The 958-nt window shown below is 63.7% G+C and overlaps 1 protein-coding gene across 1 annotated transcript in view; it reads left to right on the top strand.

The window, feature by feature from the left end:
• Nucleotides 1–3: 3 nt before the first annotated feature.
• The window catches only part of MAP1S (microtubule-associated protein 1S), a gene marked incomplete at both ends in the record, with an annotated part of 1,270 nt that continues 315 nt past the window's right edge, over nucleotides 4–958 (top strand). Inside the window, one exon of the mRNA XM_009696596.1 lies at nucleotides 4–954. Within this exon, the coding sequence (XP_009694898.1) occupies nucleotides 4–954 (951 nt within the window). The remainder of the gene's footprint in view (nucleotides 955–958) is intronic.

Genomic DNA, 958 nt, shown 5'->3' with positions numbered 1-958 from the left:
ACCATCAGCTGCCCCGACTTCGGGGAGTGGAGGGACTCGGGCTTGGACCATCACAACCTCCAGGATTTCATCGAGCTGCGCTACAACCCGGGCTGCATCCTGCCGGAGATGGAGGGACTGGAGGAGTTCATGGAGTACCTCTCGGAGTCGCTGGAGCCCCAGTCCCCCTTTGACCTCCTCGAGCCTCCCACCATGGTGGGCTTCCTCAAGCTCTCCAAGCCCTGCTGCTATATCTTCCCGGGCGGGAGAGGGGACTCGGCTTTCTTTGCCGTCAATGGCTTCAACGTCCTGGTGAACGGAGGCTCCAACCCCAAGTCATCCTTCTGGAAGCTGGTCCGGCACCTGGACCGCATCGACTCCATCCTGGTGACGCACGTGGGCACGGACAGCCTGCCCGGCGTCAACAGCCTGCTGCAGAGGAAGCTGGCCGAGCTGGAGGAGGATCCGTCCCAGGGCTCACAGGGTAACGGGGACTGGGCGAAGAATCTCATCTCGCCGGAGCTGGGTGTCGTCTTCCTCAACGCCTCCGAGAAGCTGAAGAACATCGAGGGCAACTCCCGGGTGCTGAAGAGCTGCGATGAGGCTGCCCTGACCCTGCACTACCTGGAGAAGCTGGGCATCCGTCCCAACCCGCTGGCCCGGGACAGCGGACCCCGCGCAGAGCCCACCGTCCTCTTCCAGAAGATGGGAGTGGGTCGGTTGGACATGTACGTCCTGAACCCCGTGAAGGGCACCAAGGAGCTGGAGTTTCTCCTGCAGCAATGGTCGGGCAACAGCTACCCCAAGGAGCAGGACTTGCCCCTGCAGTGCCTGACCTCCGTCTGCGCCCTCCTCGTCTGGCACCCCGTCAGCCCCTCCGAGAAGATCATCCGGGTCCTCTTCCCCGGCTGCACCCCCCAGGGCCACATCCTGGAGGGGCTGGAGAAGGTGAAGCACCTGGAGTTCCTCAAGCACCCCG

Source organism: Cariama cristata, unplaced genomic scaffold (genome assembly GCF_000690535.1).
Source record: "Cariama cristata isolate BGI_N322 unplaced genomic scaffold, ASM69053v1 scaffold28533, whole genome shotgun sequence".
In the NCBI taxonomy this organism is placed as follows: domain Eukaryota; kingdom Metazoa; phylum Chordata; class Aves; order Cariamiformes; family Cariamidae; genus Cariama; species Cariama cristata.
The sequence above is the reverse complement of the archived record's forward strand: the minus strand, read 5'-3'. Positions and strand labels throughout refer to the sequence as shown.